The sequence below is a fragment of the Borostomias antarcticus genome (genome assembly GCF_949987555.1).
Source record: "Borostomias antarcticus genome assembly, chromosome: 11".
Classification (NCBI taxonomy): Eukaryota; Metazoa; Chordata; class Actinopteri; order Stomiiformes; family Stomiidae; genus Borostomias; species Borostomias antarcticus.
The window spans coordinates 7,179,467-7,205,973 of NC_140244.1; the positions used below are offsets into that span (position 1 = coordinate 7,179,467).

General features: G+C 42.5%; 2 protein-coding genes across 2 annotated transcripts; one reads left to right on the forward strand and one right to left on the reverse strand.

The window, feature by feature from the left end:
- Nucleotides 1-709: 709 nt before the first annotated feature.
- On the reverse strand, nt 710-11,279 carry LOC311314868 (uncharacterized protein). The gene is made up of 4 exons (XM_084445390.1): nt 10,469-11,279; nt 4,540-4,645; nt 3,499-3,596; nt 710-2,202 (listed from the first exon to the last, which is right to left on the reverse strand). Exons 1-4 carry the CDS (start codon nt 10,656-10,658, stop codon nt 1,091-1,093), a joined length of 1,506 nt encoding a protein of 501 aa, XP_084301516.1. The 5' UTR covers nt 10,659-11,279; the 3' UTR covers nt 710-1,090.
- A 716-nt stretch (nt 11,280-11,995) lies between these two features.
- nicn1 (nicolin 1) lies at nt 11,996-26,083 on the forward strand. Its single transcript, XM_084445341.1, has 7 exons — nt 11,996-12,248; nt 13,558-13,700; nt 13,830-14,012; nt 20,129-20,242; nt 20,399-20,467; nt 20,553-20,657; nt 25,451-26,083. Exons 2-7 carry the CDS (start codon nt 13,569-13,571, stop codon nt 25,490-25,492), a joined length of 645 nt encoding a protein of 214 aa, XP_084301467.1. The 5' UTR covers nt 11,996-12,248; nt 13,558-13,568; the 3' UTR covers nt 25,493-26,083.
- The last annotated feature ends 424 nt before the right edge of the window (nt 26,084-26,507 follow it).

Genomic DNA, 26,507 nt, shown 5'->3' on the forward strand with positions numbered 1-26,507 from the left:
AACACAGCTACTGTCTATAACATAATCTGTGCAACGTCATCATCCTGTTTCAACATTGCGCACGCATCGCTATAATGACACCTGTCAATAGATGTATTTGATTGATCTGGACCTGGTGGCATCCGTAGTTCATTCACACACTTAATTGTTTACCAACAGTAAAAGGGTCTATATATAATGGGTAATTAGTGAGACACATATTGTAGGTATAATTTCAAAACAGGAGTATTTCAAATGTTATATTACTGCACATAAATTCAATAATTGACAAACAACCAACAGGTAACGCATTTTTACATAGCTTTTATAACATCCTGTGACAAAAAACTGTCTACAACACCAGTTTTGAACCCATGCGTTTTGTGGGTCCTGAGCTCGCAGTTTCAGCATGGCAGACTAGCTCCTTAACCACTAGGCCACCTTAGCTCTTGAAAACCAATGGTGTCATAGTCTTTTGTTTTGATGTTCTGGGTAGCGGCAGAGCTGCAGGTCAACAACGCCAGGACATACATGGCCAGGACATACTTACAACCCGACATTGGCTCTTCTAGCTGCGCTGGCTTACAGCCAATGCACAAAAAGTGCTCAATCAGCTCAATTTGATCTCGTGGTCAAAGGAGGGGCATAGAGGCATGCTACAACGCTTATTCTCAGTGGTACTTTTAGCAAAAATACTCAGACATTAAGAAACAGAAACGGAAAATTAGCATAATAGGACACCTTTAATTACAATTGCTAGTAGTATCATACAAGATTAAAAATGACATCTCAAAATCCACAAAGAATGTAATGGACATTACAGTTTGAAGTTGCTGGGAGTCTAGACATGTTTTAGGGACCACCAAATTTCAAATTGTTGATAATTAGCATAATAGGACACCTTTAAATACAATTGCTAGTAGCATCATACAAGATTAAAAATGACATCTCTAAATCCACATAAAGAATGTAATGGGCATTACAGTTTGAAGTTGCTGGGAGTCTAGATTTTGATTAACCGTTTGTCTTACTTCATCATCACCATCATCCTTCATTCAAACCTCAGAAATTCATTGATTCATTAACTCATTCCCGATGCAGAGGAGTTTGATCACTCGTCTTTGATGATGCGTGGTTGGAAGTTGGACAGCCTGCTAACCACGTACCATATCTGATTTATGTTTGCAAGACAGGACATTGGGATTGTACCAGAAACAATTTTAAACTCTTTAATTTTGGCAATTGCTCTTTCCACATTAACTCTGTGTTTGGCAATTTTTTGGGTCATCTCAACATCTGCATGTGACATCTGATGGTTGGATCTAGCAAAAGGTGTAATGTTCAGTTTGAGACCAATCTCCTCCACTTCTTTTTCAATCAGAAAACCCTTGTCTGCCATTAATCCATCTCCAACTTTAAGGTAGCCACACTGAATATAACCCTGCAGTATCTCTATGATATTACACTGATTAAAGATCTCTTTGTCTGAGATTGATCCAGTAAAGAGGGCAGACACATACATAACTGCACCTTGTGGGTCACAGGCAACTAGAGACTTGAGTGTGTTGGACTTATACGTAGAATAGGTCTGACTCTGCAGCAGTAATGAGCTGGGCCTCTCTATCGCCAGCTCTGTGCAATTTAGTATTGCAAATGTATTTGGGAATTCCTCTTTAAAGTTAGCAGGCATGTTCTGTGAAATCACATCTCTGTGCGACCAAATGGACAGTTGGCCAAGTCTGTCATACATGTAGTCTATCCAGGAGTTTATCAGTGTGCTTACACTCTGTAAAGAAATGTGAAATCTAAATGCCAGGTCTTTGTCGTCCACATTTTGTCTCAGTTTCATCAGTGTGAGTAAAAACTGACTACGCAGGGGCATTTTTTGGATTTCGTTATTTGGCATTCTGTATGTGAGAGGAATCTGTGTTTGTGGGGCAATGGGATCATTTGGCAGTTTGAAAATTTCACATAAGCTGTTGAACTGATCATAGGTGAATCCAGTGCTGTGGTGCACGTAACCAGGCACATTACTTTGGTTTAGAGACTCTGGGGTTAATGCATCTGTAGTGAATGCATTAAGTGCCTTTCCAAGCAAGTGGATTTGGCCATCTTTTGCATGAACTTCCATCTTCAGATTCAACATCTCCCGTTTCTGTTCTTCGAGTCTCTCCTTTAGAATCTTCAGTTCTTCTTCATGGTTGCTTGTGTGATTATGTGCCTCTGTAAATGTTGAAATGACAAAAAAAAACATTAGGTTCATATTCATAATTTGTATAATTTACTTCCCTTTTACAGCTTCCTCTTGTCAGTACAGCAAGACCAACACCACCTGCAAACCAGCCTGGCCATTTCCCTGATTTCCCTTTGCCATCACAACCAACACGTTTTTACCATGCTGAATGAAAATGGCATGTATAGCTACAGTAGTAGAGCGAAAGAACTCCCACACTGCCTTCTTCAGTGGCAATAAATTAATTTACTAGGTACAACGTTTCTGTCGTCTGACTTTCATCCGGTTGTCTAGACAACCGAAACATACCTATTAAAGGGGTAGTTCAGAATTGTGGACAGTTACATATATGACTTACCCATAATGTTGTTAATTGATGGTTAGCTGATTCCATGCTGTCTCGTTCACATCAGGCTAATGCTAGCGCAATCAAACTGATTTATTGGAAGTGAAGAAGGCAGTGAGTTATTTTGCTCTACTAAAGTTGATGAAAAGTAAGCCAATACGCACTCAACTAAGTCTTTAGAGCCTTACGACTTTGTGCTCAATGGGATGATTTGGCAGTTTGAAAATCAACTCGCCGATCTCTACTGCACAAGTAGAGTAGCGGTGAAAGCATTGGACTCCTACTCGGGAGATCGGGGTTCAAGACCCGATGGGGATGATTTTATGGGACTATGCCCCAAACCTCCACATGTTCGTCCTTTCACTCCAACCTTTACCCCTCGCTTTATAGGTCAGATCCTGTCCCAACCCCAACCCTTAATCTAACCCCAACCCACACTAGGGACTGGAAGAAGGACACCAAAACCAACCCTGTCGATCTCCACTCTACAAGTAGAGTAGTGGTGAGAGCATTGGACTCCAACCCAGGAGAATGGGGTTCAAGACCCGGTGGGGATGACTTTGTTATCATTAGTGTAACTGATTTAAATCTAATTTAAATAGCTACCCCTACCATTAATGTTATGGAAGCTGCTGCTAGTTGTGAGCTCATGAGCTAACTGGCTATCCCGCTCTTATTGTGCTGGATTAGCATTGGAAGCATTGGAACTAATGTTCCTTGATTTTCCCACCACATGATGTCAGACCAATATGGCAGCCCTGGCTCGTGATATAGGTGAATAGTCAGCAGTCAGCGCATGCGTGGTTAACAAAGCCCCGGACGACTGACCGATAGACCAATTTGATTTGTTTTTCTTTGACCACTTCCTCAGCCGAAGCCATCAGTAAAACAGAAATAAATGAACAAATAACTAAGTAAAAACACTTGGTTAAACACTTACCATTGTCATTGTCACCGTTTTGTGAAGCAGTGTCCTCAGCCGGTTTTGAGGTGCCGGCTTGTGCAGCATCCTTTTCATCAAATCTGGTTCTGCGTGATCTACAATCATTCCATTACAAACAAACAAATCAATTAAGTGATTAAATGCCTATCAAAGGTACTTTTCATGTACGGCTAGCTGGAATCCGAGTTGGGTTTTGAGACACTAAAATTATGTGGTAAATACACACATTAAAAACTCTAAAGAGAATAGTTTTGGAGTTGTATTGGGGGGTTATTTCATGACATTTGGAAAGTAGGCTAATCGGCCTAACCTGGTACCAGTGAATGCTGCTAAACTAGACTAATCGGTCCAGGTCTCGCCACTCCATATTGCACGCACAGAGTTGAAAATGCTTCATACTGCTTGTCTAACCCCAGGGAAGATGGAAAACAAGCATATTTCCCAAAATCTTGGCCATGTCCTTTAATGATTTACTTAACTTTCAAAGTTTTGCTCACCCTGCCATGCAGGTACAATTGGCTATGAGAATGTAGTTCTCCGTTCTGTTCACGATGACCCAAGCCTTGTACATTTCCATCTTATGTCCTTGTCTTTGACTGGGCAGGACTTTTGATTTTAGCACACAAATCTCAGGATCGATGTCATGATGTTTTATACTCTGTACATGACCACACATTACATAATTGTACACATCCAGAGACTTGTACGCTCGCATATTCTCTCTAGTATAAACGCTGGGTTTCTCCACCAAATACAAATGAATGTTGTGCTATTGAACATCAGGCCACTTTGTGGCATCTTCCACCCACTCAGTAATTCCATACGGATCTGGAAGTTGGTTACCGTTCGCTAAAGTTAACTTATTTAAGTAATTTTCTCTATCTTTTATCGTCAACCCACTAGCATAACTTGACATAGGCCTACCGAACTCCGCCATGGTTTAAAAAATGTGCGCACATCCAGATTGCATCATCACTGTTTACAAACAGTAAAGGGGTCAAAACATTTGGAAGGGTAAGGCCTAATTATTATTCTTACATTTCCATCTTTGCCTTGGGGTTCTTGGGGTTCTTGGGATTTTGTTTTGTGTGAGAAAAAATCGAGGGCACAAAATCAGGACTCTGGTAGTCCAGTGACATCTCACCTGTAAATAGAAAGATACACATTAGCCAAATAATACCAATAGCATCCAGCGGCAACCTCGCAGCCGGGGTCCAATGTGTGAGGTGCCCCATGCGTGAGGTGCCCCAGGCGTGAGGTGACGTCACGAAGCTCGCGCAAGCAGAGAGGACAAGACATAATGCAGTATGGAGGCAAGTCATGCTGAAATAAATCAATCACTCGCCGTTATGCTGAAATAAATAAATCGCTCGCTATTAGGGATGCAAATTTGGAACGTTCCTCAAAATGGTCTGACATATTTTGGAACAAGCTAGCTAGTACAACACAGGTAATGTCATGATCTAGCAATGTCCCGTTGTTAGCCACTCTGCCATTGTTAAGTAGCCAGTTGGTTTAAGTTACCCACGTTGGTTTCCACGACCATCCTTATTCTAATATCTTGGTACATGCAATGTCTAAGTTCATGAGGTCTACCTGTAGAAGAAATTTTAAATCCAGCGCGAGCCAAGTTTATCCATGTAATGGCGGCGGACGGGGTGCTGGAGCAAGTGAGGAAGCTATTTCGTTTCTAAAGACGTTTCTAAAGATCAAATATCATATATATGTAAGCACAACTAGCGATTCATAAAGACAGATTGATGAAAACAACCATTTCGCTGCAGAAAATAGATTTTTTAGAAGCTGCATTCTCAGTGCCCCGTCCGCCGCCATTACATGGATATACTTGGCTCGCGCTGGATTTTAAATTTCTTCTACAGGCCTCCGAATTACACCAGTTATCTCGGTGAGTGAAACGTCTTATAATATGCCGTAAATAAGGTCCAGGTATTCTATATTAAAGGAGCATTCTCCTTTAATACATCCATGCGCCTGGGGCACCTCACGATACCAACTAACTTTAGCTAACGCTGCTTAAGGGCCCATTCATAGTCAACGCAAGCTACGCAAGGTGACATTGACGCGTCCTTGCGTAGCAACGTGTCATGCAGAAATTTGTAACTTTACGCGAGCGCAAGTGCTATTTCACACAAACTGATAGGGGCGCTGACGCAAGGCCACGACCCCCGCGCGAGTGAACCACTTGCGTAGAGCCGTGTTCACAGCTGCGTCAGCGTAGCTTGTGTTGACTATGAACCAGACAAGTGCTCCAAGATGCTCAAGTCAAAGCGCGGGGAAGGGGGCGCACCTCATCACAACCAATGGTATGGATGATGCTAGCTAGCGTGTTAGGCAGTAAAGTTAACTAGTGTGAACTTAAGCTCACAGATTAGTGACATGGTGAAGGAGAAGGTAGTGAGGGACAAGGGGGTGGATGGGGCTTCGTGCAGACGTAGCTCACAGGCGGCCATCTTGGGACGGGGTCGCTCTTGATCACTCTGGATACAATAATGTAAGGTAAGTGATCTGAACAAACAAAAATACTCATAACTCGCTGACATTCTGACCGATTTCCAAACGGTTTGGTTTTTTACAAACGTTTAACAATGTTGACATTGCAGCCTTTCATTCCAAAAAACGACTTGCTAATCATGCAACTTGGCTAGGCTAGTGCCAGCTATCACGGCTGAGAACAGCTAAACCACAATCGAGATTTTCAATTATTTTATACCAATATCGATGTTATGACAACCCAATCTTTTGTCTAAATGACTATCATTGTGGACATGGTTGTATTTATTAGCTAGGTAATAACAAAGAGGTTTACAAGACTGTAGTAGGAATGGCAGTTGGATGTAACTATGTTAGTGTAACTATGTAAGCTAGCTCGTAGTTCGTCCAACGACCGTTCTTAAAGTAACGTGAGGGGCAATTTTACAACATTGGTTCACGTCTCTCTCTCGCAGTTGGGGTCAAGGGAAATATTCAAGACATGATTATAATGGACTCATGACAGCCAATGTCACACCCAACCACATATGACAGTATAATGTAATGATAATCCCTAGTTAGTTTCTTCAAGTTTGATAATAAGGCCTATGTCACTTCTGAATGACACTTAAAGACAACAGTCATAAACATTCCTAAAGAGTCCTTCATGTATCATGTCATTGTAATGACAGTGTCATGACAGTGTCACATCATGTCTCATGCACACCCCTTTTTGGATAATTAGGCCTGCTAGGTCATGTTTATGACAGGTTATATTGTTTTGGTTTATGTCAAGTTGTCATAACAAAGACATATCAAGCAATGTCAACTTTGCATTAAAAATTACAACTGACCGAATGACACTCAATGACAACATTCATAAATATTCTTCATGTGTCATGTCGTTGTTATGACAGTGTCATGACAGCGTCATGTCAGTCTTATGCACACCCCTTCAAATAAAGTGTTACCTCACACTCTAACTTCAACCTCTCCTCACTGTCATAAACCCGCCCAGCGTAGCTGTTTGTATTTCACATTCCTCAGAACCAACATTGATTGGCGAGATTGTTTTCCAATCAGGCTCAAAATGTTCCCTATAGAGAGTATCCAGACTGATTAACAGATTAACTGAGTAACAGCGTGCTCTAGTCTAGCGCTAGTCTCACGAGGCAAGGTGGAGAGGGGTCATTCAATGGTTAATAATGCTTTCTTGGACAAACTGACATGAAGTGATTCCATCCTGTATTTCAAAAATGGATTGTTGAGATTGGAACCTGGACCAGTAAAGTTTGAGCTAAATGGTTAAATATGAACGTTTCTACGAATCAGTACCCAACCCCCATCTCCCCTCTCTCCCCTGTGCTGTCTCTCTCCAGGTCCTCTGGACACAGAGATGAAGGTGGCGGCCCGGACAAGCACCGCCGACCCCGGCCTCAGGCAGTCCTTCACGGCGCTGCACGCCCAGGCCAGCTGCTCACCTGCCACGGCTCCTGCACCAAGCTGCTCAGGGTGCTTCTGGAGGACAGCTTCACCTCCGGAGCGCACCTGGACTACTATGACCTCTGACCTGTAGACCGCTCACCTCCACTACTACTGTATGACCTCTGACCTGTAGACCACTCACCTCCACTACTATGACCTGTAGACTGCTTACCTGACTACTATGACCTCTGACCTGTAGACCGCTCACCTCCACTACTATAACCTCTGACCTGTAGACCACTCACCCCAACTACTATGACCTCTGACCTGTAGACCACTCACCTCCACTACTATGACCTGTAGACTGCTTACCTGACTACTATGACCTCTGACCTGTAGACCGCTCACCTCCACTACTATAACCTCTGACCTGTAGACCACTCACCCCAACTACTATGACCTCTGACCTGTAGACCGCTCACCTGGACTACAATGACCTGTAGACCGCTCACCTGGACTACTATGACCTGTAGACCGTTCATCTGGACTACTATGACCTGTAGACCGTCCACTTAGACTACTATGACCTCCGACCTGTAGACCAGGAGGTATAAGACGGTAGCTCTTCAGAAGCAGCGGTCTGAGTCAAGTCCATTTCTATTCACATTATGATTTACTCAGTACTTGGATTGAAATGCTTTGAAGTCAGTTGAAATGTAATTCTTGAGTCAAAAAATCATCATGGGTAATGTGCAATTTTGAATTTGTTGAGTTTGTTTTAATCCACTTCAAGTTCCAAGTGAGTTGTAAAGGTAATTCTATTCGAATTGACCAAGGGGGAGGGGAGCTTCTATTTCACAGATCTGGACCCAGTTTTATTCTCCCTCAATCATATATCAACCATTCTGGGAGACAATTCTGAACTGTTCCTAGATCAGATCAGTAGAGAAAGGGGCTTCTTTGTGTAACACCGTGTCCTAACTGCTTGCGACGCGAGCAACAGAACGCGACATTGCATGCTTGCTGTCCTAACTGAAACCGTTCTGTTACGTCATTTGTCTATATTCCCAACTGAAGACAGTTAAAGAACGAACGCCTGTCAACGCGAGCGACAGGAGGAAAATAGAAACAGGGCGAGCGTCAAAAGGGCAGTTAAAACCTCACGCCGCTTCACTCGCGTCCAGTTAGGACATAACAATAGAAAACAAAGCAATGGAACGCATTTTGTCGCTGACATGTCGCCTGTAGTTAGGACACGGTGTTACTCTGTGATAAGAGATACACATTCAAACTGTGACACCAGTGATATATATTCCAACTGTTACACCAGTGATATACATTCCAACTGTGGAGGATGTCAGTAACATTCCATTCCGCTATTTGATTACAATGTATTCGTCTTAGTTCATCTAGTACTCTTAGAAAATGTTCTGCAGGTAATGGGACAGGAGAGTGTGTGAATGAGGGAGGGTGTGTGTGAGAGAGAGAGCGTGTGTGGGGGGGAGGTAGAGTTTGTGTGTGTGAGAGAGAGTGTGTGTGAGTGTATTCGTCTTAGTTCATCTAGTACTCTTAGAAAATGTTCTGCAGGTAATGGGACAGGAGAGTGTGTGAATGAGGGAGGGTGTGTGTGAGAGAGAGAGCGTGTGTGGGGGGGAGGTAGAGTTTGTGTGTGTGAGAGAGAGTGTGTGTGAGTGGGTGTGAGAGAGAGTGTGTGTGTGTGAGAGTGACACACACACACTGTTGCTATATTTAGGGTTATTATTGTTTTGGTTTGGTTATGCTATCTATTGTTCATATTTGAGAATGTGATGCCCCCTCCCCCCCACACACACTTCCCCAGCAATATTAGATTCCTGTTCTAAGTTTTGTATTTATTATTAATTGTTATATGTATTTTATAGAGTGTTACTTGGTTGTATTATACAATTGCACTACCTTGTGCTGCGTGCTGTGTTTTGCTATGCAATACTTAATTGTGTATGGTCATGCCAATAAAGCCGCATTGAATTGAATGTAATTGAGTGAGTGAGTGAGAATTTCATAAGAAAGTCCATTATAATTATTAGTAATTATAAAAGTGTGTTACTAGTGACATAACTAGGCTACATTTCTGACGTTTATAACCAGTAGCGTTTCTAGCTTATATGCCACCCTGGGCGAACCCCCGTTCCACCCCCCCCGAGCCGACGCAGTGAGATGGTACAGTTTGAGTTTCATTTTGTAAACGTTAACAAATACGCCACTGTTTATAACAAACCAAACCGTTTGAAAATCGGTTGAAAATTTAGCAAGCAGTGGTTATTATAGTAGTACATGCATAGATAGGCAAGAGGGAGCAAACGGGAGCGAAACCCCGTCCCAAGATGGCGGCCGGGTGGCAACGCGCGTTTCATTGGTCAGCAGCTTAGGGCGAGTCATCTAGTGTTCTATATATATATATATGGTGAGGGAGGCAAGGGTTGATGACAAGGAATAGCTAGCTTGTAGTAGCTAACCTTAACTAAAGCACTTTGAGAGAAAAGTGCAGAGTATGTCCCCGACTCCCCGGGCCTTGAGTTAGCTAGATAACACTAGCTAGCACTAGACCTGGTCCAGGGCGATATCCCTGTTACTCTCAATGCAATTTACCTATGAATGCGCTGAAGAATAGTCAATACGCTGTGGATATTAGCCATTTAAGTGTACAAATTTGCCTTTTATTTGAAAGGTGGGGGACTACAAACTTAGCCACCTCGGAGAAAAGGCTTTCATCTTTCTAACGATGTTTTTACTTTGGTGAGTAACGAAACGGTTTCGTCTGTAGACTCGGACGAGCGGGCCGAGGAAGCGCATTCATAGGTAAATTGCATTGAGAGTAACAGGGCGTTATCTGTAGGATATCGCCCTGGACCAGGTCTAAGCTAGCACTAGCTAACGTTAGCTAGCTATCATTAGGCTTCAATTCCTGAACTTAGCTTAGCGTGCAGGTAATGGGTTACTTCTGTTTACTTCAGATATTACTCTACATTTCAACCAGACATTCCAGTGAAACCAGATAGTCAAAATAACTTACCAGATATAAAATGGGCACCACAAACGCGGGCATTTCTGATTATGTCCTCAGTCCAGTCCGTACGCATAATGGCTTGTAGCCACAGTCGCCTCCGGTTCTTCTGAAAAGGCCGATTTCCTCTTGGAATCGAATAAAGTTTGAATCCACTAAAGCGCCGATTTGTACACCCGTTGACGCAACAGCCAGACATCTTGATGGTATATAAAATACAACTCTTTGCACTAAAACACTGCTCTTTACGGCTCCTTGCTCTGAATTCGTCCGTCTCCTCCTGCTACTACTTCGAGAATGCGCGCGCATACTTGTGCTGACGTAGGCTGTAAAATCGTCTTCTTCTTCTTCTTGAGGTTTCCGGCAGGGTCTATTGTCTTGCTGGATCCGGTTGCACAGTCGTTACCAAGTGGTGACCAGGCCAAGTAAAAGTGTTGACTAACTCGAGATTTAGTCACTACTAAATTTAAATGGGTTGCACCACTCACGACTATTTCCTAGTAACAACTAAATGTAGCTAAGTGATGACTAGTGCGTGGAAGTAGCTAATACTAGCGTCTTCAACTCTGCTAAGCAACAAACACCCCTGAAAAATATCGGTTTAGGATATCATTACAAAGTAGCGTAGTAGTGGTGTTAGGACGGAGATGGGCTGAAACGTTGTAACGTTTGCAAGCGAATTAGCAACAACTGGGGCTATAGTCCCGAGTCGACTCAATAACGGTCATTTTTGTGCCGTTTATATGTCAGCCAGCATTAGCGCGTGCAAGATACATTTGAGCGCACGCTCCTTGATTTGAGCCAGCAGCTTCTCGTAAGACCAAGCTCCTTGGTAAAGGCTGGGTAAGGGCGATCAACTTCCTTGTTTACATTTTTACTTCTTCTTCTTTGGGTTTATGGCGGATCGCAAACAGCTTAAAGGTGCATACCGCCACCTACTGTACAAGAGTGTGTAGCATCATGTCATCATCCTAGTGCTTACAGACTAGTCTACCCCACAACCGTGTGTCACGCAAGAAAGTAAATAGAGCCTTCCTGCAGATTCCTACCCCTTCCCCCTCCGTGCCCAATAAACCCCTCAAAGTCGATTCCCGTCCTGCTTCTCTGACTTTATCCCAGAGTCTCTCTCTGTCTACCTCATAGTTGGGACAGTGCAATAGAACATTTTCAGTGTTTTCTTTAGCTCCACAGTATTTTTACTTGCTTGCCGATTGCCTATTTGGATCCTGCCGTCAGTCATACGACGACAATTGTTTAGTAACTAGTTAGTGGTTACTAGTTAAGACAACGCCTAAATTGCCGTGGTGCAACCGAAATTAGACGCCAACTGGTATGCGACTAACTACTGTAGTTGGAATTTAGTCAGGGGTTAAGATAACACAAACTGGTGCAACCCAGTCCAGAACTTTTACTTTGAAATAATGGTACCGGAAAGGCGTATTGCTCAGGAAGCGGGATGGAAGAGATGCAGCGTTTTCGGGCATGTAAACAGCAGACCGACATTTACAGGAGACAGGATTTTTTTCTTAGTGGAGGACAAAATAATGAACAACAATTGTTGTTGGGGAATAAATAGCTAAGCGCATTGAACGTTTAATATGATAGCCAAGACTACATCGATAGTGATAGTTTACCTTACAGCTGTATAACGTTACTACCGTTAGCTAGCTAGTTAGTTAACTTTGTTAGATTAACGTTATCTAGCGAAATGTGTAAGGTACATGTGTTGCAAGCTAGTCAGTCAACCTAACTTGTCTTCTCGACATAAGAAATTAACCGGCTCCCTGGGGTGAGTTCAATCTCAAAACGTTCTGCACCGTTTTGCTACGGTTTCCTGGTTGAACAAAAGTGTTTCCTCAAAACGGTGTGAAATGGTGTCCACGGGCATTGAGGTTTTCTCTCATTTGGTGGGTGTGACAGAGGTGTTACCAAATCAGCAGACTGATAAATAAATCCCGCCCTATCTTCTCAGTGACCGTGCAAGGTGTAGCCCCGATGTGACCCCAGAGATATGCTGTCGCTCCTCTAATCTGGGGTCACGTATATAAGGATATAGAAAAGGGTGACCGGACTATTCCGGACGGCGAATTTCAAATCGGACGCTCACCATGCATTTCTGTAGATGTCTTTTGTCATGTCGGGGCCTTGTCGGTTCGTTTATAGGTGAACTAACCACTGTTATAGCCTATTTTTCACTCACTGTTCCTTCATTTCGGATATCTAGGGTTGTTCTACGCTCTACCGGAAATAGCGCGCGCTCTGTGCGAGTCACAGTGCTGCCACCAATCGGTGAATGCTTCAGCAGCACATGTTTAAAGCTCGTCACGCAAAGCAGGTACAGGTGGAAGATGGCACAGCCAACATGTTACACACAACCTTCTCTTGTCACCGTTACAGCCACTACAACAACCACTAGCTACGGTTAGAACTTGGTTCGCGCAAATTTTACATGTGCTGCTGCATTCACCGATTGGTGGCAGCACTGTGACTTTTCGCACAGAGCGATCTCTGGGGTCACATCAAGGTGCAACGTTTTGTCAGGGCTGAACTCACCCCTGATGTAATGTTCGCTGTCCATGGTGCTTACGTGAAGTTCCACCAAATGTTAGAAAATTGTGCCTAGATAGCGCATCACTGCAGCGCCTTAGCTAGCTAACTAGCTAGCTAGTGATATCCGCACAAGCTAGAAATCTATTATCCAGATGCTCATGTTCAGTCCATCCTTAAAGTCGCACAGAAATGGAAGTTTGAGATCATCAAACTTCCGTAGTTTGCCGGGTTCGCCAGATTCGCGCTGCCCGCCGCCCAGTTTGCGCAAATTGTATTGACTTCTATGTAAACTCGCCGCGTGGCCGGAAAAATTTGCGCCCGTTGTGAACACAGCATAAGGTACCTGTTGTCGTAATTGCACGTGACCTAACGTTTTCCAGGAAGTAATACATTATTTTTTTGGCATACATCGTTGAATAGGTGAACACTGACCAATTATGTGAACCAAAATGGGACAGAATCTTTTTTAATTTCTGTGCGACTTTAAGAAACGTTGATGGATACACCGCACGTCACTCCTTGGATACACTCTACCTCTCCCTCCACAGTCAGGATCAAGATGAGTGTCACCCCTGTGGCTTGTGCTGTGAAGACACCTGTAGCCCTGCAGATAGGGGATGCTAAAACTGACACGTCTCGCCCAGGGGTCTACATCATAGATGTCAACCTCCCTATAGGACAGACGGTTAACGTGAGTCCAGTGTGTGTGTACGTTTGTCTATCCACATGTCCCCCTAAGGTCAAGGGGTATTGTGAGTGAAACAAGGTACAAGTGTTGCTAAAGATAAATTCTTCTATCCTATCCTACCCCTCCTGCCAGATTGAGGAGCTCTGCTTTAAGAATTATTACACAGCCTTCCTGACGGTGCGTCTGCTGAGGCGTCAGCCGGGGGACCAGGAGGGGCCGGCCCGTTGGGCCACCTGCCTAAGGGACCACTGCCTGATGCCCAGGCCACACACAGAGGAGGGCTCCCAGGACTACTGCGCCATACACAGGCTGCAGGTCAGACCTCTGTCAAATACTCTGGGCTTAATTGATCTTGCCTGGTACATTGGAACAAACCGAATTGTCCCCCAAAATGCAAACCCCTCCCACTGAAACTCAAGGCAGACTCAAGTGAAGTCTTACCAATTTAATTAATTTTCACATATCAGTGCCCACTCATCAAATAAAGCAAAACTCAAATTTGTAAAATAGACTTATCGTGTTATCAATATTTGGTCTGAGTAATCACCGTTAGGCTACTATGAAACAAGTGTCTGCCCCACACAGCAGAAGTCACAGGCAGCAGAGCTGCGAGTTCAGAGAGCGAGCTGTCAGCCTACTCCCTTCACTTCGCTGCTGCTACAGTAGGCTAGACGACAATGTGAGGGGAGAGGAGAGGGTGGTTATTTATTAAACTATAAGGGCTTTATTGTTCTTTTAAAGAATATGTATAATGTCACTATCAAAGTGATGTTTTAGCCTACCTCCAAATTACTGACTATTAGTATTTACATATAGCGCATCACTGCAGCGCATTAGCTAGCTAACTAACTAGATAGAAATCTATTATCCAGATGCTCATGTTCAGTCCATCCTTAAAGGACAATGCTCGTTTTCGACAACCTGGACCTTATTTACGACATATTATAAGACGTTTGACTCACCGAGATCACTTTGGTGTAGTTCGGAGGCCTGTAGAAGAAATTTAAAATCCAGCGCGAGCCAGTATATCCATGTAATGGCGGTGATCGGGTCAACGAGAATGCAGCTTCTAAAAATCTATTTTCTGCCGCGAAACGGTTGTTTTCATCAATCTGTCTGGATGAATCGCTAGTTGAGCTTACATAGAGCATAACTGTTGTGGTTTTCACATGCCATGATCTTTAGAAACGTCTTTCGAAACGAAATAGCTTCCTCACTTGCTCCAGCACTAATGCGCACAGCGCGCAATCGTTGCTCCAGCACGCTGTGCGCATGCTTGCTGGAGCAAGTGAGGAAGCTATTTCGTGTCTAACGACGTTTCTAAAGATCATATTACAGAGGCATGGGAAATACCACAACAGGTCTATGCTCTCTATGTAAGCACAACTAGCGATTCATCCAGACAGATTGATGAAAACAACCGTTTTGCGGCAGAAAATAGATTTTTAGAAGCTGCATTCTCGTTGCCCCGATCACCGCCATTACATGGATATAATGGCTCGCGCTGGATTTAACATTTCTTCTACAGGCCTCCGAACTACACCAAAGTGATCTCGGTGAGTCAAACGGCGTATAATATGTCGTAAATAAGGTCCAGGTTGTCAAAAACGAGCATTGTCCTTTAAGAAACGCTGATGGATACACCTCACGTCACTCCTTGGATACACTTCCTCTCCCTCCACAGTCAGGATCAAGATGAGTGTCACCCCTGTGGCTTGTGCTGTGAAGACACCTGTAGCCCTGCAGATGGGAGATGCTAAAACTGACACGTCTTGCCCAGGGGTCTACATCATAGATGTCAACCTCCCTATAGTGGGCTCCAAAATTACTGGCACCTTTCTGACTGGCAATGCACAAACAATACATAAAAATATAAAGAATATAATTACAGAAACTGAATATACCATCATGGGCGAAATACTGTACTTTATTAATGTTTCATTTCAAGATCCTTCATATTCTTGGGTTTGCGCCTATCAATTGCCCTCTTCAACTCACCCCACAGGCGTTAGATTGGATTGAGGTCTAGCGACTGATGAACAAGGAACTGTTGGCTTTTGGTGTTTTTATTTGATGATATTTCTTGTTTTGTTGTTTTCTGCATTGTGTTTTTTTAAATTCAAGAAAGTTGCAGCATCACTCAGCTAGTAACCACATTTAGTCTGGTCTTCTTGGAAATTAAGAATGTCCAACACGGGATTTGGAGCAGCAAAAACACAGGTTTATTATATAGGTTTCAGTATACAGAATCTTATGGAATAGACACTTGGCCTAAATCTGTCTACCCTCTATGTGCACGAAGTGCCTGCCTTCCACGTTCAGAGCCAAAATCAGTATTCCAAGGCCAAATGCCGCTTGAATACTGTTTTCCTGCCTGCGTATCGGTATCAGCTAAGGTTCTGATTAAATGGTGCTATGGGGGCCAAGATGACCCTTACTTGCAATTCACAGTGTACTAGACTTGAATGTTCCATAACACCCATGTGCGTCAGCTGGGGCGCCCAATATATATGACGTAACCCCCTAGACTTCAACCATTAATTAATTTATGACTTTGAAGAGGGCCTTCTTTCTAAATAAGATATGATCTTAGGCAGTGAGATTAGGCCTCTCTACTAGTCTGCATTCCCAAAGTTGACCCCTTAGCATGACCCTTCTGCTAGGGCCGGTTGGCAGAACAGCTATTGTATATTTACCAGTGCGTGTTGACTACCCTTCAGAAACTACAGGACATACATATATGTTATATGTGAATCTCTCCAAAATCCATCAGAACCATTTCTGTGTGGATCTTGAGGTAGGATTTGGATCATTGTCTTGCTGGAAAGTTCACCTACAGCCAAGTCCCAGCCTTCTGGCAGAGGCAACCAGATTATCCGTCACAATTGCCTGATAATTCTTGGAATTCATTATGCCATCAATCTTAACCAATGTCCCTGGGCCTCTGGAATTAAAACATCACTGACCCACCACCATAGTTCACCGTGGGTATGAGGTGCATTTCCTCTGGATGTCCATCCCGGGAGGGGAAGGACCGGCGGCCGGGATGAAATCACAGAGTCTGGAGGTATTTGTCTCCCACTCCGCACGCCAGGTGTAGTCCTGCCTCGCTGAAGTTATGATCTCTGCATTGCTGCAGGAGATCCCGTGCGGCAGACACAAAAGGGTGTCTCGATTTGAGACTTTGCTGTATCTGATGAAAACATTCTATTTTGCTCTCATCTGACCAGAGCACCTTCATCCAGTCATAATTTTAATGACGTTTGCCAGTGCTTGCTTTTGTGTCTTTTGGTCAGAAAAGGCCCTCTTCTGGCAACCCTAACAAAGAGCCTGTGGTTGTGAAGGTGGTGTCTGATGGTACTTTTTGAAACCTGGTGACCCCAAGACGCCGCCAAGGCCTCCATTTGTTAAAACTAGCTGCATTTACATGCACACTTTTTTCAATCTGATTTAATTCAATCTGATTGAAGATATCGGGGCAACTGTTTACATGGGAGGTGATCTAATATGTTGTGGTGTTTATATAATGCATGTAATCAGAAAAGCTGTGTGACATGCACTGGCAGGAGTGAGTGAGTTACTATGGTTACAGAAACTCAAGTCAAAACTTTGCTAACGGATATCTATCGTCTGTTTGTTATTGTGGTGCTCTTAATGAAGCAGCAGCTTGATAACAACTGACTCTAATGACGTTTTGTGGTCATTATTCCTTATTTTCCTGCCGTCTAGGCATCCAATAATGTTCAGTTCTGCATTTGGATTAAAAACGAATTCTCCGCTGTGGTTCAGTTCTGCTTGGAAGCAATTTACCCGCCATAGACGTACGTCCCCTTTGACAGAGAGTGTGCGCAGAAAGAACGCAGCCAGAGTGTAATCCATTTCATCGTTTATATGATACTTGATCGGTTTATGAAAATGTTTACCCTACGCCTCTGCAACCGATTGACATTTCAATCGGTTTGGGCCTTTTTATTTGGATTGAGGTGTTTATATGGAGCATTTTCATTCGGTTTGTGCTTTTAAACCCTGTCAGTGCTCAGTGGTATTATATTCAATCATTTGTAGCCATTACCAGATTCATGAAGGTCTACAACCATCTGTCTCTTTTGAACTGCCAGTTATTTATTTTTCTCCATGGTGTTGGATGACAAAGTGATGTAATGGCACAATATAGCTCATTAAGACTTAGATGAACTTAAATAAGTGGAATTTAATAACTGGTTTCATTTTGGTAGATGATATTTACAATAATATTAAGGTTCCATTGGAACATTAATATAGTAGGCTACTTATCACACTCTGGAGTTTCTCTGTAATTATATTATTCTGGCACCTGAGCACGTAGCGGGGCACACATCACCAGACAAACACTCTTCACTGACTTGACTGGATAACCTCAATGATGATGGAGCATGAAGTACGTTGTTGAACTGTACTTCCATTTATTGAAGATGGTCAAGTTGTTGTAGTGTTAAACTGTAAGTAATGCCATGTTCCAGATAGAATTTTGAGCCAGTAAGTTACGACTTCAAGTCACGACTCACGACTTCATAGCGTTCCAGGCAAACTGTCTGAATGCGTGGAATTCTAGATAAATGTAAACAAGCCAATATGGCAAAAGCTTGAGATTTGGCACACTGTCAGAGCTGGCAAGCTAAATATTGTATGCCTAATTTCGCTATGCTAAGAAATCGTAAGTTACATAATTTTATTTATTGACATCATCGACTTTGCCGTTTGCATGGTCAAGTTCAGGTTTACCTTAACGTTAGCTAGCTAGCGCTAGCTAGCACTAACTATCTCTTGTCAACATATTTGGGCATTATTACATACACATAGCAGATTGTAGTGCATAAAAACATATATTATTTTGATACAACGTACAAATTTACTTAACGTTGCCCTAAAGTTATCTTTGTCGCCGTACCCATGTGGGCTGCCATCTTGTTTAGAGGGCTGTGTGACGTCAGAGAGCGCAACTGGGAGTACATCAATCGGGTACGAGTTCAAGTTACGGGTTTGACTGCCATTCCAGTGCATTTGCACGTGAAGAAGGTTGGAAAAACGGATGACCAATGACCAAAACGGTGGTAGAGCAATTATCAGACTTTCTCAAAAGTGCTAGTTTTGTCAACCTTTTGATCTGAACCATTGTATATGAACCATTGTATATGATCATAAGTAACCTTAAAATAGGCCTAAACATGATTTTTCCCTTTACTACTCCTTTAATGACCTGTAGGTGGTGCTAGAAAAGTATGTGTAACATTATATATATTGTTTAGTTTAGTTTTTTTTTCATGTGCATTGCTTGTCAGGGGTGCCAGTAATTTTGGAGCCCACTGTATTATTTAAACTAGTAGTAGGCTATTAAAAGACATAGTCAGCTTGTGTATGCCTATGCAAGCCGTCATCCATCTTATTCAACATTTTGTTAAAAGCTCTAGCAACAGCATTGTGATAGAAATTTCAGGGCCTACACAAAGAGATAAGTTTCAGCTGTTCTTTACTGCCCTGTCCATCCTGTTCAACCTACTGACCTCCTTTGAAGCTTGTAGAATTTGGTGTTGTACTGTCATTTTTCTGATTAGACTTGCTTTACGCTGGTTTATTCTACTGTATTGCTAACTCTTTTTTATACTTAGCTTGCTTTATATATTGTCTATACATTGAAGTGTAAACGTGTTCTATATTTTTGAAATTTACATACTTATGCCTGGCTGTAATAAAAGGGGCAAAAAAGTAAAGTACATTCGGTCCTGTGCTTCTTTATAAGTGTTAATACATGAAGGCACTCTTATTGTAGATAATGTTACTGGCAATACCAGTGTTGTCATGGGTCGGTTGGAAAAAATCCACACCGTGGCAACCCTAGTGGACGCAATACTGACGAACGACAGTGTCATCTGTTACATAAGTCTGGGGCAAACTGACAATTGTAGCAACTGATACACTCTCTTACAGTTTTGTAGTGAGGAAACAGGCCTGAGAGCTGCAGATGTGTATTAGCTACCTGAGCTAAAGGCTCTGCTAAGGTGACCTGGAACACAAGCAGATCCAACTGAAAGATGCAGCATAATCAGCTGGTATTCATTCCATCAGTCCCTACACTAGCAAGCCCTAGGACATGGTGAACAAGCACAGACCATGTTTGTGTGTTTGCATTTTTTGAGCTGATTTTTTTTTCAAATGTTTTATTGAACAAGCAGTATAACTTGTATAATAGAGGGAAGCATTCCTAACCCATCACATGTACAGTGAGGTTGTTTGGAACAACAGTTATGTGATGAGTACCCGTGCCTGTGACTTTGTAGAGCCAAATATTGCCCTTGGATCTCTAATAATTCCCTTTTGGTCTAGAGGTCGATGCTAGGTTTCCCACGTAGAATGTTGGTTCAAATCCCATCTGTGACATTTGATATCTGTTTCAGATGCTGGTGGAGCCAGACAGGGTGACGTCGGTCAGACTGATCCTGAGGCAGCCGTCCTCCGCCTGGCTCAACTTCACTCTGGACGAGATAAAGATTCACCCTTATGTCAAAGAGGTGAGCCACAGGTCACTGCAGAAGTTTTCCTTAATCTCTAAGGTCCAGTAGAGTCCTATTATAGAAGTCACCATTTAACAAGGCACTGGTGTGGTTGGTACAAATAATTAAAATAGTCATGTCACTCACTTTTGTTCATTTATTTTTCTATTCTAGGATCCAGAGAGGGACATTCCTGATTGGTTGTCTGGCCTCACACATGTGGGCCAACATTCCGATATGGAGGTAAGAATCTTTGAGGTCAAATCAGCAGCTACATCGCTTAGTATTTACATTTTTAGTCCTTTCATTCCCCCTATTCTGTCTCCAGGGACTTCCTGATTCTCAGACTGTGTCATCCAGCATCCAGCAGATGTGGGCATTGACAGAAGTGATGCAGACCAATCAGACCACAACCTCCATAGGACGCTTTGATGTAAGTCCTGCCTAGATTCTGAAAATGAAAATGAAAATCTTTGTTTACATGAGGGAGAAATACAGACGTCTCATGTAATTTTTTGCCTCAGCATTGTTGAGCACAACTGGCAAACTGCTGTAACAGTGTCTCTATCTGCCAACCTGTCCAATAAGTACTGATGAATGTGGGTGAGAGGCTCAAATGCACTCCTTTGCCAATGCAAGGCATATACGCAACCTTTATGAGGGCATTCATATTTTCATTTCTAAACTGAAGTTTGGAAATGGTATTGTATGCAATAAAACCTTAATGCATACTAGACAACTGCATTTCCATTCGTGGGACTGCTGAGGCAAATATAAAATAAATGACAGCTTCTGTGCAGCACTGGATCGGGGCCGGGCGTTGTTGAGGAAGAGGAAGGAGACAAATGAGGGCCTCTTTAAATCTTAAATAAATAAAAAAAATCGCTAAAATCACAAGTCTGAAATCCAAACAGTACAATGCCTGAGTAGGCATTAGCGTGTTTTTTTCTGCATCACCCAGGGCTTGAACTCACAACTGACCTAAAAAAGTATAAATGTCACAGGTAGATATTTACACCATAGGAATCCTGCATGAACATATTAATAAGCCTACATATTGTGATCGGTGTGAGTTGTGGGACTCTGGACTGAGCATGGATTCACTGATTGACTGATTTGATTTGATTGAACACAAGTGGGACTGATTGAGATGTAAGCAGACAAGACTGGTCAGATGAAGAGATGCAAAAAAGAACAGTAACAGCTACAAATAAAATATATCGTTAAAAAATAATTTCACACAGCAGAGTAGAGTATGCATTAGTATTTTTATTTTGCATCCCCATGGGCTTGAACTCTTGTTGAGCTATGCCATGTGAGAAGCCATGAATGGTTTCACATCGACTTAAACATCACAATCACAAGGGTTCCATGTAAATGTCACAGGTGCATGTAACATGGAGGTTTAAGCAGTTTCCACAAAATGTTTGTTAAAATAAAGGCACCCACAAGGAGCAAAAACAAAAAAACTAAGAATAAACGATGAAACGAAACAAAAGACAAAGCTTACAAGCTTACAGACTTACAAGTTGGCACAGGACAACACCAGGGGCAACGCACAGCTACAGCAAATAATGAGCAGACAAAGGACAAGAGGGGAGATACATGTAGGCTATATATATACAGACTAACAAGACAGGTGGAAACCAATCAAACAATCAGTGGCGCTGGTGTCCTCTTAGGTGCCGTTTACATGACAACGATCCCTGCATAAAACGGAAAACCTTTGTTGCGGTGTGGCCTTTCGTTTACATTACAACTGCGTTTTGCGGGCCTGAATCCACAAACTTTTGAAACCGTGTCCCAGAGTGGAATCTTTTAAAACGCCACAGTAATTCTCGCCGTGTAAACTGGCAATACGCAGAGCTTCTTGTCTTTGAAGTCGAGAGTTTAACATGTTTTTGAATGATTTTTCAAGATGCCCATCCACATCCATTGTATGACCAAAATGGTGGTAGAGCAATTATCAACTTTCTCGAAAATGCTAGCTTTGTCAACGTTTTGATCTGAACCATTGTATATGATCATAAGTAACCTTAAAACAGGGCTAAACATGCATTTTCCCTTTACTACTCTTTTAACAGTAATGTCAAATAAGGGGAACTTAGGAAAACTTCCATAGGCCATGTCCAAGCCCTGTTGCCTACTGGCTTGGCATGCATACTACAGCCTTTGCAAACATGTTTGCGGATCCGTGTGAACGCGGATCCTCATCGCAATACTTTTGTGTGAACGCAGAACCTTTGGGAAACGCAAAAGAAGATCTTTCCCGTTTTGGAAAATTCGTTGTCATGTAAACAGGGCCTTAATCAGAGTCAATTTAGCCAGTTGTAGTCCTAGTGTCCACTGTTGGGGCAGGGTTGCCAACAACGTCTCTGGTTAGTGGAGACATTGCTTTTGCACTATAGGATTGTGGGTAGTGTATTTTTCCTTTATACAACAGCTTGTGTGAATACTCGATTGTGATTAGAATTATGTTTTTTGTTGAAAGGCCGTTGTATAAGCGGGATAATGAACGAGGGGCGGGTCTTTGTGCTGTTTAAATGACCTTTGCAGATGTTCACTACCTCCGCGTCGGTCATTTAAACAGCACAAAGACCCGCCCCTCATTCATTATCCCTTACGTATGAACAGCAGTAGCCTATTTTGAGGGGGCAAAATTAGGACATACAGTAGGACCCCACTTATCCGAACCCAACGGGACCGAAGGTCGTTTGTATCTCTGAAATGTCCGGATGACTGAAACTTATGTTAAAATGCACCAAATTCAATAAGTGGTATACTTGTTTCATATAGACTCATAATAGACCAATAAATACCCTTAATTACTTGTGAAAATGCATCAAAATTGCAATCAAATAGCCAATTAAACTCATGTAGCCTAGCCTATAATAGACCTACAGTAGCCTTTAATAAAATAACCGAATTTCCACTTGAGTGCGTGCTTTGATCAAATACAGTACTTTATTCTCAAATGAGGCGTACGCTGCATCGATAGGCTACTGTATTCGCAGAACAACATGGTATAGCCTAAAAACAACCCAACATTAGAACAATTAGAGCAAATGATAATGAAGAATTAAATAAATGAAATGACAGACAAGTTGTCGTGTCTTAGGCTATTGTAGCCTAAAAGAAAGTCTCTAAAACAACCGATGTAGGCTAACGTGGCCTAGGCTGTAGGCTATTATTTAACAAATACAGTAGGTCTAGTAGGCTAATCTTCATGCCCACAACACGTCTGTGTTCCTGAAGTCCATTAACTGGGAACGAAAAATGACACGATGCTCCTCTGCTTCAGGTTGCTGACACGCTTTCTGGCTACCAAAGAATGCAGCTCTCTCGTAGCAGACTCGTTTGCGTTTTGCGCTCGACATTAGAGTAACAAAGAAATGAAACATGACAGTAGGCTACAGCCTACAGGCAACATGTAGGTCTACATACAGTTCTGTTTTTATTCACAGTAGGATACAGTACTGTAATGAAAATCCCACCAGTAACCATATAGCAGGCTAAAAAAAAAAGTTTTTTAAGCCTGTCCGGTAGACCGGGAGGTTCGGATCTCTGAAGTTCCGATGAGTGGGGTCCTACTGTACTTCAAAATACTGCAAAAATTCAGTTTTTGAGATAAAATTAGGAAAAATTTCACACTAAACCTATCATGTCATGAAAATGTTGTAATTTTTTCATGAACATTGGAGATTGAGTGAGTATCTGCCATAGGTGCATACAGTACTTTTTACAGTAAAACATTTTGATAAAAAATGATTTTGGATATTTCAAAAATCTGTAAAGATCGTTTGTAGAGGACAGTCTGAAGATGTAGTGTAGCAATTGGGGTGTCAATTGGCCCAAAAATGTGGGAGGAGTAGGGTTTGATAGGTTTTAGTTTTTGAAAAACAGAGTGAGAAAATAAATTTTTTATAAGCTGCATTCTCAGTGCCCCGTCCGCCGCCATTACATGGATATACTTGGCTCGTGCTGGATTTAAAATTTCTTCTACAGGCCTCCGAATTACACCAAAGTTATCTCGGTGAGTCAAACGTCTTATAATATGCCGTAAATAAGGTCCAGGTTGTCGAAAAAGAGCCTTCTCCTTTAACAATCTGGGACAGTTTCCAAGGAAAGAAGGGGTCGCAACTCAGCCTCAGACTTAATCTTCTGCCACTTTTCCACCGAATAAAAAAGGCATGACTCAACTCCCCTGGCAAGTACAGTCGAGTCAAAAACACTGCAGACTACTGATGGTTCAGGCGAAGGAAACCTGGCCACTGTACACAGGAACACTATGTGTTCCTGTCATAAACGTGTACATGTACACTCACAATGTGCATGATGTAGGGGGTCGGCTGTAGCTCAGTTGGTAGAGCGGGTCGTTCAGTGATCGAAGGGTCAGTGGTTCGAATCCCAGCTCCGACTGTCCACATATCGAAGTGTCCTTGAGCAAGACACCTAACCCCCAATTGCTCCCAATAAGCAGGTTAGCACCTTGCATGGCAGCTACCGCCATTGGTGTATGAATGTGTGTGTGAATGGGTGAATGAGAGGCCATTGTAAAGCGCTTTGAGTGCCGCTAAGGTGGAAAAGCGCTATATAAGTGCAGTCCATTTACCATTTTACCATTTTGTTTATTTTGGATCCAAAATTATATTGGATCTAATGAAGAATTGATTTATTAGAGAAAGAGAGAGAGCGAGAAAAAATTGGGCAGCCATCGTTGCGCCCGGGGACCAAGTGCTCAGTCCAGTTCCTGATCAGGGCAGGGAGAGCATGCAAATGCTACACAGAAAGGCCCAGAGAACTTCTTGTTGTGACAGTACTAGGTACTGCGCCACCGTGCTGCACGTGAGCCATTGGGGTTCGGTATCTTGCTCAAGGACACTTCGGCACACTGTCGGGAGCTAGGATCGAACAGAGGACCTTGTGATCCCCAGCTGGCCGCTCTACCTCCTAGCTATTTGCCTCCCCAATAGTATTAGTATAGTATAAATATTTCACTAGAGATGATGGTACACTAAATTGTGTCTGTCTTTCTTATAAAATGTACAGTTACCTCTCGGCTCAGACACCTTGTCTGAGGCTGGTAACACCTGCAGCGTCATGCCTGAAAAATCAGATGAGAGACATCAGTGTGTCTTTGACATGGGTTCAAGCTCTGTCTTTGAAATGTGTCTCTGTCTTTCAAATTGTCACCTCTGTTTTGTCTGTCTTTTTCTCTTTGAACAGGTGGATGGCTGCTACGAGATCAACTCGCTGTCCTTTACGTGACTGAGAGCTGCTGGAGTGTAATCTCCAAAATGGTGGACCTCTATAGCACTATTAGTCTACTAGTATGTGAACAGTTTTAACAGAGCACTGAACCCTTTACTTTGAAATCACACAGATAAGATAAAAGTACACTTTTACTATAACCATCCCCCTTAAAAGTAACACATTTATTTAATGTTTACATGAACTGGCGAATTGCAAGAAGAAGTTCTCATGATTGTGAACATGTTGACTATAGCTAGAAGGGAAGGGGGCAGCAGTGGTCCATAGTGGAGGCAGAGTGGAGGTTGTGGCTATGATTGCTTCATCAGGGTATGCATGGCAATGTCTGGATAATTTGTGAACTATTATCATATTATTTTATATGCAAAGTATGTGTATATTTCTAGCATGTATGTATAGAGTTATGTCAACATGTTTCAACAGTATGGCCTCTGTACATGCATGTGCTGTATGTATGTCTTGTGCCTATATAAAGCTCACTAGCAATACTACAAATACATCAGAGTGAGGTAAAGTCAAAGATAACTTGCTGCATTCCTTGTAGAGTGTGTAAGGAACATGTGCCAGGAACCCCCCTCTCTCTCCAATAGTGCTTTGAGCACCTGGAAAGGTGCTATACAGTACATACAGTGTATTATTATTAGATTAAATAGGTTTTCAAAGCTGAGGAACTTTGTTAGTGCAAAGATCAAATTAATTCTGTTGCTCTCGAATTTCATGCCTCTTCTCAAATATAATTTTTAATTAAATAAATATGTTATTCTAGCATTAATTTCCTTTGTCATTTGCCTTTCATACCATTACAAAATGTAATACCCACCATGCAAACCCTTATGACCTCTTGGGAACTATTGAAAACTAGAAATGGTGCTCAGAGAACACAGACCTCTGCCCATGAATGCATTTCGAGCAAGCAGGATGTTTGGTATTGCTGCATTTTTTAGGTTGAGATAGGTCTGGCTATGTGAGACTATCTCCACACTTTGTTTATGCTGTGCCAGCACTGGAGAAA